Genomic DNA, 14,296 nt, shown 5'->3' on the forward strand with positions numbered 1-14,296 from the left:
TTTCTGTACAGACAAAAAAAAAAACTTTGTAAAAGACAAAAAAAAAAGTTTGTGACTGTATAGCAGTGCCGCCCATTTAAATAGAAGACCAAATGTTGGTCGATGAGAAGGGGCTTGAAGTTGATTAGTGGCAGAAAAAAAATAATTAATTTTAAATAATTCCTTAACATTCTCATTATCAAGACCACACCATAATTTCATTACATGATTCACAGTTGCAGTAAATTATTCATTATTTCTTAGTTGTTGTTCCTCTTCCGGAACTCAAGCTGCGTCGCGAACATTTGCGGAACACCTCCAGCGTGACGTCTCTGAATAACGTGTGTAATCTATCCAATGAATGGGCGAGACATCATAGGCGGGTGACATCAGAGACCAGGAAGCATAAAAGCACGAACAGCGAAGCCGGCAGTCAGCCTTCTATTTTGAGCAAGTGCTCTGTGTGTGTGTCAGTCGCTATCTGTTTGTGAGTCTTATTTAGTGTCGTTTGTCCACTGATAAACTCAATTGTCAAAGCTTCAATCAAGAAAAGTTTTGGACTAGAGCAGGCAGTGTTTAGGCTGTGTGTTTTCCCTGCCAGGTTGGTTGTGCTTGTGGGTTTTGCTTTCGGATCCGCTGGATGGAATGTAGACGGGCAAGTCCCTATCTTCTTCCTTAACCACCAGATCCAGCGCCCGCTATCGGGGGTTTGGAAGCCCTTGTTTAAGGTACTTTCCCCCCGATGAGAGGGCGCCACATGTTGCCCGCCTTTCTCTGAGGAGTTTGATGTGAAAGGCGTTGATGAGCTAGCCAGTTGCACAAGAATGCGATCTTGCTGTTGCGGTTGTGCCACTGCTGACGCACGGTGGCGAACGGGATCGCGGGAATCACACATGATCTGGCGAATGGGTTAGAAAGGGCTTGTACTATCTCCACCCGTGTTCACTAGATCTAGAGCTCGTTCTCAAGGCTTGGAATCCCACACTGCGGTTTTTTCGCCCTCTGAGACAGAGCTCGCTGTAGCATTCATCTTTCTCTGAGGGGATTGATGTTGTTTGTGTGACTGAGTGGCACACAAAAAAAAAAAAAAAAAAAAAACAGAGAGGAATAGATATGCGTGCTGATGAGGCAATACGTGTATTACATTGTTTCATTTGATGTGAGTTTTTCTACACCAGACCGTGTTGAATACATTTAATTCTGAGGAATAAAACAACATATTTATCTGACTATGTGAAGTTAGATGTACAGGGCTCTAGGGATGAAATTTCTTGTGTGAGAACACGTGTTCACCTCTCTTCCTCTCAGGAGGTTGAGACAGTCAGAGGGTGCTGGGTGTTGCAGCCCCTCGTTCCGGGGGTGTCACTTTTGTACTCCACAAACTCTAGAGTCAGAAGGCTTCTAGTGGAAAACGGTTCTGCGGGTGGTCATTTTCGCTGGATAGCCTTCATCATAACGTCCTGACGCCTAAGGCCCAGGAAGTTTTGAGGGCATCTCCCTCTGGAGAAGAGCAGTGTTACACGGTGCCTGTCTCTCCTCAGTGCCCTCAGAAGATCATTCTGCCAACCCTGCCGGTGTTCCAGGGTGCAGCGATCTCTGGCGAGTGCTTCTCTCAGTTACCGCCTGGAAATGTAGCGGTGCTAAGAGGCTCGCAACCTCCTGGGAGATTTCCAGAGCAGCGAGTTCAGCTGTCTCCTGCCAGTGCGCTGCTTCAGAGCACCAAGGTAACTGCTCTGATGACACCAGAGATCAGTCTTGAAAGGCTGATTCCCTTAGTAGACTGTTTGGCAGCATGAAAACTGCTGCCAAATGTGCCTCAGTGGGTACTGCACACTGTAGTGAGAGGCCACAGAATCCAGTTCTGTTGGGCCCCAAGCAGGCTCTGGTAATGGAACAGAAGTAGACTCTCTCTGAGGATGGGGGCCATTGAGGTGGTCCCTCCTTGTTTTGCAGAGTACAGGTCCTACAGTCAGTACTTCACTGTTCCGAGGAAGGATGAGGTATTGTGTCCTTTTTTAGATATGCGCTTTTTGAACCACTCAGACAGGGGACTGAAGTTCAGCACCCTTGCACAGGCCAAGTCCAAAGACTGGGGTGTGTCACAATATATCAAAAAGATGCACTTATCTCCATCCTTCTTCATCAGAAGTTCCTGAGGTTTGCTTTTGGGGGCAAAAGCCTTACAATATGGATCTTCCACTTGCCTTGCACTCTCACCCCACACTTTCACGACTCAACCACATTGACGATTGGTTAATATTAGCTCAATCAGAGCAGATGACGTTTTGGCATCGAGGTGTCATTCTCGTTCACATTAAAAGAGCTGGGGTTAAGACTTAACGCCAGGAAAAGTGTGCTTTCTCCAGTACAGGGAACCACTTATCTGGGCGTGGTGTGGGATTCGACCACGATGCAGGCACATATGTCATCTGCTCGGATTGAATCGATCCTAACTGCAGTCGCGAGAGTGAGAGAAGGCCGGTCACTCACTGTCAAGCAGTCTCAGAGATTGCTGGGTCTGATGGCAGCTGCGTCCTACGTGAACACTATTGGCCTGCTGTACATAAGACCCCTACAGTGGTGGCTCATTGTAGTGAGAGGCCACAGAATCCAGTTCTGTTGGGCCCCAAGCAGGCTCTCGTAATGGAACAGAAGTAAGCCCCTTTCACACTGCACGTCGGACCCGCAATATTCCCGTAAAATTGCCTGGTCGCCTTCTGTGTGATAGCAACCACGTCCCGGAATTGATTACCGAATTGAACCCGGGTCGGGGACCTAGTAACATTGCGGTAATCGATCCTGAACGAGCGCTGTGTGAACAAAAGCCAGATCTAATTCCGTATCGAAATGATGACGCGCGTTATCGCGCGACTCTTTTACCGGCTGTTTTGAAGGAAGATCAACATTCGCGACAAAAATATATGTGCAAACTGTAATGAAGCACAGATCAGTTAGTTCCCCACTTTCCGCGCTGACGCCGAGATCGTTTGTTTGCTTCAGTTAAAGTATAACGTGCCAAGCGTTGTCGACTCTTACATTACACGTCACGTGCTGATGTCACGTGTCGTTACGGGATCTTCAAGGGTTGTGTGTGAAAGCACGCACATATACCGGGTCATCACTGGCAGTGTGAAAGTGCCAAATCTAGCGACCAGGGAACAATTACAGGAACACTTTACCCCTGTTTTTGCCGGAATGGCAGTGTGAAAGGGGCTGTAGACTAAAAAAGCAGCTCGGGTTTCTGAAGGTTGAGTTTCCCAGTGAGTAGTTCAGCTTAGCAAAAACAAATATTAGAGGGAATATTACAGCACCCAACCCTGCCCTGCGAGACCCTCTGCACCTGCTCGAGTGATTCACGTCCAGAAAATGATGATGATGTCACATGTAATCTCAAGATGGGTAGTATATTTCTTTTCAGTTAATTCTCTTCTAGTTCTGCTCTAGAGAATTTTTGAAAACAAAAAACAAGGATAGACACCTGGAGGGTCATCTTCCCATACTCTTGTATTGTAATCAGGAAAAGTGACTCATCTAACCCTTGTCTGTTGCAGATGTTCTTAGTATAAAAACATCAAAAAAATGTGTTAGTATGTAAATCAGTTAGTCTTCCATTCCCATCTTGGGTGATTTTAAAGAAATGCTTCAGTTTAATATAATAATCTAGATGCTATTTCCGTCTCCGTGCTGACTGCAGTAATGTAATGCAATTTTTTATAAAATTCTGTGGGTAAAGGCAATGACAACAATGTTGTCCAGTTGTAAGTCTGTGTATGATGTGAAGGGGTGTAAGGAAGAAGCACAACTCCTTTGAGGTTTTAGGCCTCAGAGAGCTCTTCTGACTAATATAGATCTGGGCCCGGTTTCCCGATGACGCTCACTCTTAGCGCGCTAAGAAGACCTCGAAAGATATATCTTACCAAAGTTGTTTATGTTCCTAAGTGTGTTCCCCGAAGTGTCCCTTAGGAAGCTTCTTATATGCTGGGGAAGCAACGTAGAAAAGGGCACCAAGCCTCTCGTCAGAGGAAGTTGAAGTTTTGCTGGACGTTGCCACCAGGCCGGAGATCACACCCCTATGGTCCACTATAACCTGCACGTTTATGGCCGCGTGTCCCTTTCGAGATGAGTAGCCTACGCCTGATCAATCACTGATGAATTGGCGATAGGGATGAGTGTGCCAGGATGTAAACCCCCGGCATGGCGCAGAAGGGCGTTGGTGACAGTGTGGACGCACCTCTACACCGAGATCTTGATTAGGCCGTAGCTCTCTCCCACGACCTCGATGAATCTCTCTGTAGCAAAAAAAAAAAAAAAAAAAAAACGTAGCTCTGGGCATCAGGGCTTAAAACAAAATTCCGCCGCGTTAGCCTGGCATAAGCGCAGGTCTGTGATGGTCAAGCAGCTCCATAATGAGTTGTCTTGGGAGGCAATTTTTTTTTTTAATATAGCCACGTCAGGCAAAATGTCAGAAGGCCTTAAGTTTTGCAGAAATTTTTTTTTGACATGGACTAAATGGCTCCGCATCCGGCTCCTTCTTTGATTCAATACAAGGACACGTTGGATCGCTGCTATGGTCGCTTACTGAACACAAGCATGATTACCCATTTATAGATCTTAGCCATTTAGAGCCAAATTGTTTGCCAGATTTTAATTATCAAAAAATTGATTGCCAATTCGCTTTAATTACATTATGAAAAAGCCTAGGCTAATTACCACCACATAAAGTCAACTTCATAAATAGGCCTGTATCCATTGCAAACATAATTTATTATGAGTCTTAAAAAATAACATAAAATCATTGTTGAGCCACAACATTGTCAACATACCATAGTTTGACTTGTACTGCGCTGTGCTGATTTCTAAAGACGGCTGTACATTAGCGTCATGAGCTCAAACAATGCTAAGAGAGAGCTTACGAATGGTCCAGACCAACCTTACGAAAGTGTGACTTACAGAAGATATACTTAGCGTACGAACGTGTCGGGAATCGTGCCATAAGGTTAAGAGAGAGGTTAAGGAATAGGTTAAGAACTACTTAGCGATAAGAACGTTTTGAGGAACCGGGCCCTGCTCACTACTGCTTGGATTTCTGCCGGATACACAGTCATACAAGTGGGTGAGCAAACTCCGAATTATCATGGGTTGCTGATGTGTGTTGAAAACCTGTGGAAAAATCCACTAAAGACTTTTCTTCTATCACCATTCAATACGAATGGAAAGGCACAAGGAAACAAGGAGTTCTTGAATGTCCACTCTCAAGAGGAACATAGGAGACACTGGAACACAAGGGAAGACGTTCAGAACCGATAAATACAAACTGAAAGGACTGGGGCTTTTAAACACAGGATACGTGTGGAAGAATGAGACATACGGGGAATCAAATTAACAATCAACATGAGGAAGAAACTGGGTCACAGGAGCTGTGTTTATACCAGGCATTAACATGCGATCACCGTGAGCCGATCAAGCAGATCATCAACTGACTTTTCTATGTGGATAAATGATCAGATCTGTCTTTCACACGCAATATTTAAATTAGGGCCGGGACTCGATTAAAAAAAATTATCTAATTAATTAGAGGCTTTGTAATTAATTATTCGAAATTAATCGCATTTTAATCGCATATAAATATTTGACCTGAGAACAGTGAGAAGTAATTTTTTATTTCACATAGTATACAATTGAATAATGACTGAATACATAAGCTTAAGCAAAAAAAATGTTGTTCATTTTTGTTCAACCAAGTCTAGCAGACCAGTGCAATTTTTGCCATTAAGTGTAGCAATAACATATTTGGAAACAATTCAGAAATAGTACATTTCAGAAATTCAGGAAGCTAGGTGCTGGAACCTTCTGTAAAGTGTTTTTTTTTTTTTTTAAGTAAAACACAATACTGTCAATTACATTCAGAACACTGGAAACACTGACTATTAGAAAACATCTCTCTGTTGCTTCAGAGGCCATAACATACTAAGTCCAACTCTCAATAACCTTGGCCAAAACAATAAAGAGTTTAACATAAACTGTTGCACCAACAAAATAATACATAGTTCAACATAAAGTGTAAAGTCCACCCTTGCTGCTATATGTTATTTTTTTTTCTGTAATTAATTAATCTTAGTTTCTATTTTTTGTTTAATTAATTAATCTCAATTAACGCGTTAAAGTCACGGCCCTAATTTAAATAAGTCTGCAGAGAATGGTCCAGTGCAAAGTCAATCTGAAGTGGTGAGTTTTCTTTTGAAAAGCATTTTCCATCACAGGAAATTTTACAAATCAAAAATAAGTGTAGGAGTCCAACTAGTGCTCCACATGGGAGTTCTCCGGCAGTTCTCTTAAGACAGGTTGCGAGAGAGGGGGCAAGGTTTTGCGTGACATCCTGGCTGGATTGCCACGATGGCTGGATTGCATTTACATTACACTGAGATCTGATCACAGTGCATCTTCGACTACCTCTGAACCAGGACATGATGATCAGATCATTGTGTATGTGGACAACATCCGAATACGGGACGCATGTTAATGCCAAATGTAAACGCAGACAGGAAGCAAAAACACACACACCCTTCTGATAGACATTCAAATACACCTTAAGCAACTAATTAAGATCTTCAGTATCACTTAAAAATTACAGGCAGGTGTGTTTGATTAGGGTTGTAGCTTCACTTTGCAGGACAGTCGATGACCAGGAGCTGGGTTGGGCACCCCTGGTTTAGAATGTAATCCTGATGTTTAGGCATTTGTCTTGGCTTCCTGCCTTTACTCACAGTGTTTCCTGTTTCCTGAGTCAACTTCTCAGACTAGAGCTACTGTTTGATTCAGAAACACGAGATCAGACTCTGAGATCATATGCACCTCTGAAAGTCTGCATTTATTTGATTGAAATACAGTTAAAGCAATGAGATTGTGAAATATTGTTAAAGTTAACCTACAATTATTTGTTCCTAAACAGTATTACTCCAGTCTTCAATGTCACTTGATCCTTCAGAAATCATTCTGCTAAGCTGATTTGTGCAAATGAAAAAGCTCTTAATATTGTCAATGTTGAAACAGTAATACAATCAGAGTTGAAACTTCGATGTATATTTTTTTTTTCAAAATAACAGCATTTATTTTAAAAACATCTTTTTAACATTATAAATATCTTTACTGGCACTTATGATCAATTTAATGCTTCAATTCTGAATAAAAGAAAAAAAAATAACAAAATCTCACTAACCCCAAACTTTTTCATAGCATATAGAAAGAAGGAGAAATACAGTATTCTTTCTTCATTTTCTACTATTTAATATTTCTCACAACTAAGAAAAGCATCTGTTTTCAGACCATTGTAAACATCTGCTCTAAATTCACTGCAGTGGGCCTGTAAAGTCTAGATTCATATTTCATACTATGAGGAGCAGAGCAGAAGAAAGGCCCAGAACATTATCAGGGACAGCTCACATGGTCTACTCCACCAGGTCCAGCTGTTTTCTCTCTTGCGTGATTATTGGTACACAATGCCATACTGTACAGCTCATCACTCATATTAGAGGCCATAGCACTCAAAGATGAAAGCTATGAGCTGTTTTAAGAGGACATTATTTCAGATTTCCAGTGTAATTCCCCTATTCTTGTACCCTAATCTTGTTTTCAGAAAGAAAAAAAAAGTTTTGAAACAAGGACAAAATGCAACAGGGTATAAGAAAAAAACATATATTAAAAAGAATTAACTGTATGTGTCCATGCTGCCTTTAGTCAACTTGAAATTAGTTGTATTAAGTGACACCTTGGGCATTTGAGTCATTATCAATATCCTTTCCTAAATCAGTTAATAAACAGAAGAAAAATCGGTTTTGGAGGGCTGAAGGTTCAAGGATTCACTTTTATCTCCAAACATATATTTTGTCTATAAGCAAGTATTGTTCTGCTAGGGATCTTCCTTAGTTACAGACAAGCATTAACATAAATGAGTGCCGCTAAACTGATTGCTATCCCTCTTTCTCAACTCTTCCGTGTCTCCTGTTTTGCAGATTTTTGGATGATGAGGTAATGGAGGAGTTGAGGAGACACTTAACACTTTTAAATGTGGCATTACTGTCACGCTCAAGTGAAGAGAGGAGGGGGTTGCATAGGAAGATGGGAAATATGGAAAGTTCAAGAAGGATTGACTTTTGTTAAGGCCAACAGGATCAGCAGATTTAGAAACAGATTTTAAACTAATTTAGCTTGGAGAGACATGCAGTGAGTGAAATGAGTGAAAAACAAAAGGCAGGACATTACTGCGAAGAGAATGTGATGGTGTGAGGCAGCAGCAGAGGGTGAGAGAAACAGGAAGTGACCTGTATGTTTTATGGCTCCACTCTGAACTGGAGAACCCTGGGAGAGTTTAACTCTCAACTGGCACACCCAGGACCTGTCAGTGATTAAAATAAGGGCTAATCGCTCATTTCCTTTGCTCACAAATGTACACTTTTGTCTGTTTGTATTTTTCTAAATGCATTAAAGGCTATTCAGCCCCAATCTCTGCTTCCTTCATGTTAGACATTTAGCTTTTGCCCTAATTGCCTTTATTACAGTTTTAAGACTTGTTGTTGCCCTGTTTCTGACTCTTGTCTATCCGCATTCTTCTGTGTAAAAAAATAAAAATAATAATAATAATAATACAATTTAAAAACTAACATTTTGAAGAATAACCTGTCTTATATAATGGAAGTTAATGGGGACTGGAGCTATCAAGCTTTAAATATGTGTGTGTGTGTGTGTGTGTGTGTGTGTGTAATAGGGGTGGCATGATTCAACTTTTTCATGGTTCGGTTTGTTTCACGGTTTTAGTCACGGTTTTCGGTACAGTCCGGTATGTGCTATGTTTATGGAAAAACTATACTTTCCACAAAAAAAAAACAAAAAAAAGAAGAAGAAGATTATTCTATCCAACAACAAGTAACAGCACAAATAAATACAATAGAGTAAAGATACAAACAAACAGTGATTTTTCTTTTCTTTTCTTTTTTTGTCAGGTCTAGCATAGGTTTTTAGGTACAGAAAATAAATAAATCAAATGTAAAACAGCATTGCACATTGGACTATATAAATTAAAGATAATTCTTTATTAAAGTTACAAAAGTTTTTTAATCAAGAGCAGTGAGTGGTTTCTTTGTTGTTGCTGTTTGAATAATATAGAGACTGTCACTTTAAGAGAATGCACTGCTACAGTAGGCCTACGTTTAGCCAACTATGTTGCGTCCTCTGGCTCTATAATGTTTAAACTGACAAAGCTTAAATTAGTTTAGTTTAAATACATATTAACGTGTGATGTTCAGGTCATAAGGCATTTACATTGAACAAGAGCGAATGATTTGTCTAGGTATACAATTTTTTTAACACTATTGTTGTAATGTCTGGGAATCCAGAATGTGCATCCATCAACAGAAACATATACAGTATTAGTTGAACCCAGTTTGTTTTACGTGCTACAAATGCTTTGTCAGATTTAAAATTCCAAATCTTCTGAAGTTATGCAATAGTTTTTTTTTTTTTTTTTGTGATGGATAGACTTAAGGTTATTAAGTTTATTCACTTAAGATCATAAATTCACTTTTAAAAAAATCTTTGAAATAAACTGCCAAATTGAAATATGATACCTTTAGATGTGACATACCAGATTTGAAGTCAAAACCGAATTCAGTTTAGGTTCATCACATAAAGCTCTTTTTTTTTAAAGAAAGAGTTACTATTTTAAAATGGTCACACTTTAATATAAGGTCAAATTCTTGTTAGCAATCCATTAACTTCAACTTTTGCCTCAATAAACTCCCAAGTTTCTGCTTATTAATAGTAAGATAATTGTTAAGCTTAGGCATTGGCTAGGATTAGTGACATAGAATATGGTCATGCAGAATACAGTGTCTCACAGAAGTGAGTACACCCCTCACGTTTTTGTGAATATTATATCTTATCATGTGACTGAAGACTCAACACTGAAGAAATGACACTTTGCTAACATTGTAAAGTAGTGAATTTACAGCTTGCATAACGGTGCAAAGGGTTAAGGCAGTGCTGAAAAATAATGGTGGCCACACAATATATTGACACTTTTGGGCCAAATTTTGACATTTTCACTTGAGGGGTTTACTCACTTTTGTGGCCAGCAGTTTAGATAATGGCTGTGTGTTTAGTTATTTTGAGGGGACAACAAATTTACACTGTTATACAAGCTGTACACCCACTACTTTACATTGTAGCAAAGTGTCATTTCTTTAGTGTTGTCACGTGGAAAGATATAATCAAATATTTACAAAAATTTGAGGGGTTTACTCACTTCTGTGAGATACTGTATCTTTTCTGTCTCATCATACTAGTGCAGATGCTAATGATGAGTGAACAGCACTCATCATTAGCATCTGCACTAGTATGATGATGAGACAGAAAAGATATGAGACATAATGCAATCAGCAGGGTTGAAGGACATTTCATCTCTTTTTTTTCAAGCAGATGCGCATCTGCAAAAGCAATGGCAGATGATCAAAGTGAACAAACAAAAAAAACGCTTCAGAGACCCTGAGAGAACAAAACTCCACCTTGAGGTGGAGTTAATCAGAGACATGGGCTTAATCTGACTGTGGTTATGCAGGTGCTTGGAAGGTTACGGCTCCACATGCTTTACGCATTCACACTAATCTGTGATTGATAAGACTTGGGCCAAAAACCTTTTCATCCGAGTGCATTTGCTCTGTGGTGTGCCAAGAATTCAAATCAGATTTAAGTACTGTAGACTGCTAGTGCTCATGCTTGTCTATCATCATGACTGGCTCTTCACTTAGTGTACATGTTATAAAGTCTTTGGCCAATTTTATTACTAACAAGGCCTCATGAGCCATGACACTCATGACTGTTCAAAGGTTTGAGGTTGGTATGATTTTTATTTTACACCAAGTGTAATCTTTGATGACCAGTTGACTTGCAAAGACCACAGTCCAAAAACTGCTAGATTTTGCAGGTTTGCATTGCACAACCTCAGAAAGATCAGACCCTTTCTAACGGAGCATGCTGCACAACTCTTTGTCCAGGCCCTTGCCTTTTCTAGGCTGGACTACTGCAATTCTCTTCTGGCTGGATTTCCATCATGCACAGTCAAACCTTTACGACTGGTCTTTTAAAAGCCAAACAAAAAAAAGAACGGCCTCAGCACCTGCCACGCCTCAGGGTACCATCACAGAAAGGCTCAAAATCACTTTCCAGAACATTTGCCTTTACTGTTCCTGGCTGGTGGTATGATGTTCCAACCCCTATCCAGAATGCTGATTCCCTGACAATTTTCAAGCGACAGCTGAAAACTCATCTCTTTTTTCACTCTCTGACTTCATCCTAAAAACAATTTTTTCTTTCATCTTTCTCTGTCTAGCTTGTACTGATTTGAGCAGTGCTTGAAACTTGGTATGACAAGAACTGCCTGTGTTGATTTGCCTCTTTAAGATCGCTTGATGTACAGTATTCCCCAATTGTAAGCCGCTTTGGATAAAAGTGTCTGCTAAATGAATAAATATAAAGGTTGTCTAAAGCACAGCAGGTTGGATTGATACTGTTGAGCAGAACATAAAATATGAGTCAGGAAATCAGGAAGACACATAGCAGGGGACGGGACATGAAGGCCAGCAGGGAATTGGCCTGGTCACTTGTGTTGGCCCAGGAAATAACAAATTTCATGTATTTGATCTTTGTTACCGTAAAAGCAGGAAATTAATGATCTTTGTTACCTTAAAATGCAGGAATGTGATCATTTTGCATGTGTGGAAAAATGGGAGGAAGAGAATCTGTAAAACAGCTGGATAGCGGCCATGGATTAACATTATCTTTAGAAAACCTTGTTATATTTTCAATGGTTGAAATAGAAATGGCTGTGCCTTATGTGTAGACTAAACCCAGATAGGGTAATGCTTTATTTTGGTAAAAACTACCAACAGATCACGTATTCACCCAAAGAGCGTTTCAAGGATATGTTGGAGTAAAAACATGCACTGGAGGGCATCTCACAGGATGTTTGTATTTAATCTCAAAAATAACGTGATTTTCTGGGTCTTTGCTTGATTGTTGCCAGGCATTTGCTAAGGAAATTTGGGTGATTACTGAAATGTTGCTACAACATGTCAAAACAAACCGTAGACTGTTTGGCAATTCATATTTAATGGGCCATATATTGGTGTATTTTGGAAATGTGCATAATATATTTGGCAGAAGGGGCGAGGGTACTTGTGGCTTTTAAGAAAGGAGAGATTTGCTGGATAATACAACTGCTGAATAATGAGCAGCTTAAATCACTATGGCCTATTCCATGCCTCTGTTTTCATACATTGTTTTGCACAATGATCGTCATTTCTGACTCGGATTGTGGAGTTGTGGAGGCTCAGTAGACTTTCCAAATTATTAATTTACTATTTGAAGGACAGGCAGTATATAGTGTTGTCTAATATTTAGTAAACAGCTTCACACTCGCTCAGCATTAACGGTAGCCAGAACCTTGTCTGTGAAGTCAGAGGTCAAAATACTTGACTTCCAGAGCTACAAAACACATCACACTCACGGTTCACCTTTGTTTGACTGATTAGGACCTTTAGACCTCTATGTTTCACCCGGCCCTCTTCATAAAAACCTAAAACTATACGTTTTGTTCTTGGCTGTAATCTGGCACCTTAGTTTTTAGTTAATCACTTTTAGTCCTGTACTCTCCATCTGTCTGAATAAGTGTAATTTATGGATAAACAGGTGGGACATGTCCCAGCCACTTTTTTGCCAAGGATGGCCTCTGTTAAAAATGGCTTCCAAACCATGCACATCATTTATCATCATTATGCCTCTCATAACCCAGATGCCTCTCTTAACCTGGGATGTTGTTTCACGCTTTGTTGACGTAGATGTGCTCTGTGTGAATGGCATCCAGTACATGGTACTTTCTTTGATCAGATGGAGTGCATCTTTCATGTAATTCTCCTTCACTCTTAACAGGATCTCAGATCAGTTGGCTGACTGTGGATTAGGAGCAGGGGGTTTTTGTGTGCACTAGACAGCAGGGCGTCTGTTTATCAATCTGTCCCATCATAGTAGAACTTGGTTTGTTCACTGGATTTAAGTTCTTACCATGCAAATCTCTAGACATAAACACAAACACAAGCCTGTTTCACTGTCCTTTTCCTTGAGAGACTGCACTGAGAAGTTTCATTTTATCAGCATTAGTTGATTTTGGTTACAAAGATAACAGATCCACACAACAGGGCAGAATTGATACACATCTAATATCACACGTACAGCATGTACAAATGGCTTTTTTATATATAGTTAGAAGATTTGTGTACATCAGGGTGATGATTGAATGATGCATGTTTTGGCTTATCAGTGAGTTCAGATCAAGTCAAGGAAAAGCAAATAATTAAACCTAAAAAAACTCATATGTTTGATTCACAACTTGCCATGCACTAAAAGTATATGTTCAATGTGGTGATGAGAGCACTGGATGGCGCCATAGAGCTTTAAAAATGGTAAGCGGAGTTTGCCATCTAGTGGTCATGTTTTAAAATGTAAAAAACAAAACAAATGGTTGGATAATGTTGAATATACTCGTTTAGTGCCTATTCAGAAGTGTGCCGTGTACACTGTAACATAGCTGGTTGGAGCTAAACTCTGCAGAACAGTTTTAACACGAGTATTATAACTTGTGTTGCTCATTTTCCTTGTGATTGATTACTGTAAAGGCACTGACTTTTGTCTTATTCAAATCTGTATGTCATTTAAACTAATTTGTACATTTCTGTATGTGAACTGCAGGGAATGCCTGGTCCCCTTGGTCCCCAGGGGCCCTCAGGCCCTAACGGTCGACAGGGAGACCCTGGTCTCCAGGGCCCTAAAGGAGAGAAAGGAGACCATGGCAGAGGAGGCGTTATGGGTCCAAAAGGAAGTGTGGTGAGTCTTCTGTCTTGCTCCCTGCTTCTGCTGTTATGTTATGATAAGACTTAAAACAGTAGGTTTAGATGGAATTGAAGCTGCCTTTTCATTATCTCCAGCATTTATGTATGATTGACAAGCTTTTGCTTCCTAATGGCAGTTGCATTGAACTTTCAGATCGTCGTGAAGCAGCTGTTACCTTCTGCTTATTCACCTTGATAAAATGAATGGATGATGAATGTTTGAATTATATATCCACACAAAATAAATGACCACGACCGTGACCATGATTATGAAATATATTTCAGACATAATCATTCAAATGCATTTTACAGAAATGTAAAAGTATTATGAGAATAACATTGTATTTGATGTTTTGTATTTATTTTAATTTGCAATATTACCT

General features: G+C 40.1%; 1 protein-coding gene across 1 annotated transcript in view; it reads left to right on the forward strand.

Moving 5' to 3' along the window:
* Nucleotides 1-14,296, forward strand: part of LOC113108923 (collagen alpha-2(IV) chain-like) — a 74,985-nt gene that overhangs the window by 41,178 nt on the left and 19,511 nt on the right. Inside the window, exon 5 of the mRNA XM_026272346.1 lies at nt 13,774-13,908. Within this exon, the coding sequence (XP_026128131.1) occupies nt 13,774-13,908 (135 nt within the window). The remainder of the gene's footprint in view (nt 1-13,773; nt 13,909-14,296) is intronic.

This window comes from Carassius auratus, chromosome 9, assembly GCF_003368295.1.
Source record: "Carassius auratus strain Wakin chromosome 9, ASM336829v1, whole genome shotgun sequence".
Lineage (NCBI taxonomy): Eukaryota > Metazoa > Chordata > Actinopteri > Cypriniformes > Cyprinidae > Carassius > Carassius auratus.